General features: G+C 46.1%; 1 protein-coding gene across 1 annotated transcript in view; it reads left to right on the top strand.

The window, feature by feature from the left end:
• LOC107720857 (histone-lysine N-methyltransferase SETD1B-like) overlaps positions 1-121 on the top strand; it is a 600-nt gene extending 479 nt beyond the window's left edge. Inside the window, exon 2 of the mRNA XM_016528691.1 lies at positions 87-121. Coding sequence (XP_016384177.1) covers positions 87-99 — 13 coding nt within the window. The 3' untranslated portion in view covers positions 100-121. The remainder of the gene's footprint in view (positions 1-86) is intronic.
• Positions 122-206: the final 85 nt, after the last annotated feature.

The following is a 206-nucleotide window of genomic DNA, read 5'->3' as shown; positions in this document are numbered from 1 at the left end:
CCCAGTTCCGCCTCCACTCCACCACCCTCCTGGACTGTCAGGGTTTTGGTTGTGTTTGTTTGGGCGTCTGGTGCCGCCCATAGAGGGGAGGATATGTAATGTGATGTTTTGTGTTGTGTTTCTTGTTCATGTTTTCATGTCTTTTATTTTGGAGTTTTTTATTCATGGTCCCTGTTTGTGTCATGCTTCCCTTGCCCTCATGTATT

Source organism: Sinocyclocheilus rhinocerous, unplaced genomic scaffold (genome assembly GCF_001515625.1).
Source record: "Sinocyclocheilus rhinocerous isolate Xijiao unplaced genomic scaffold, SAMN03320098_v1.1 scaffold38596, whole genome shotgun sequence".
Classification (NCBI taxonomy): domain Eukaryota; kingdom Metazoa; phylum Chordata; class Actinopteri; order Cypriniformes; family Cyprinidae; genus Sinocyclocheilus; species Sinocyclocheilus rhinocerous.
Note: the sequence above shows the minus strand (reverse complement) of the source record. Positions and strands in the feature narration are given on the sequence as shown.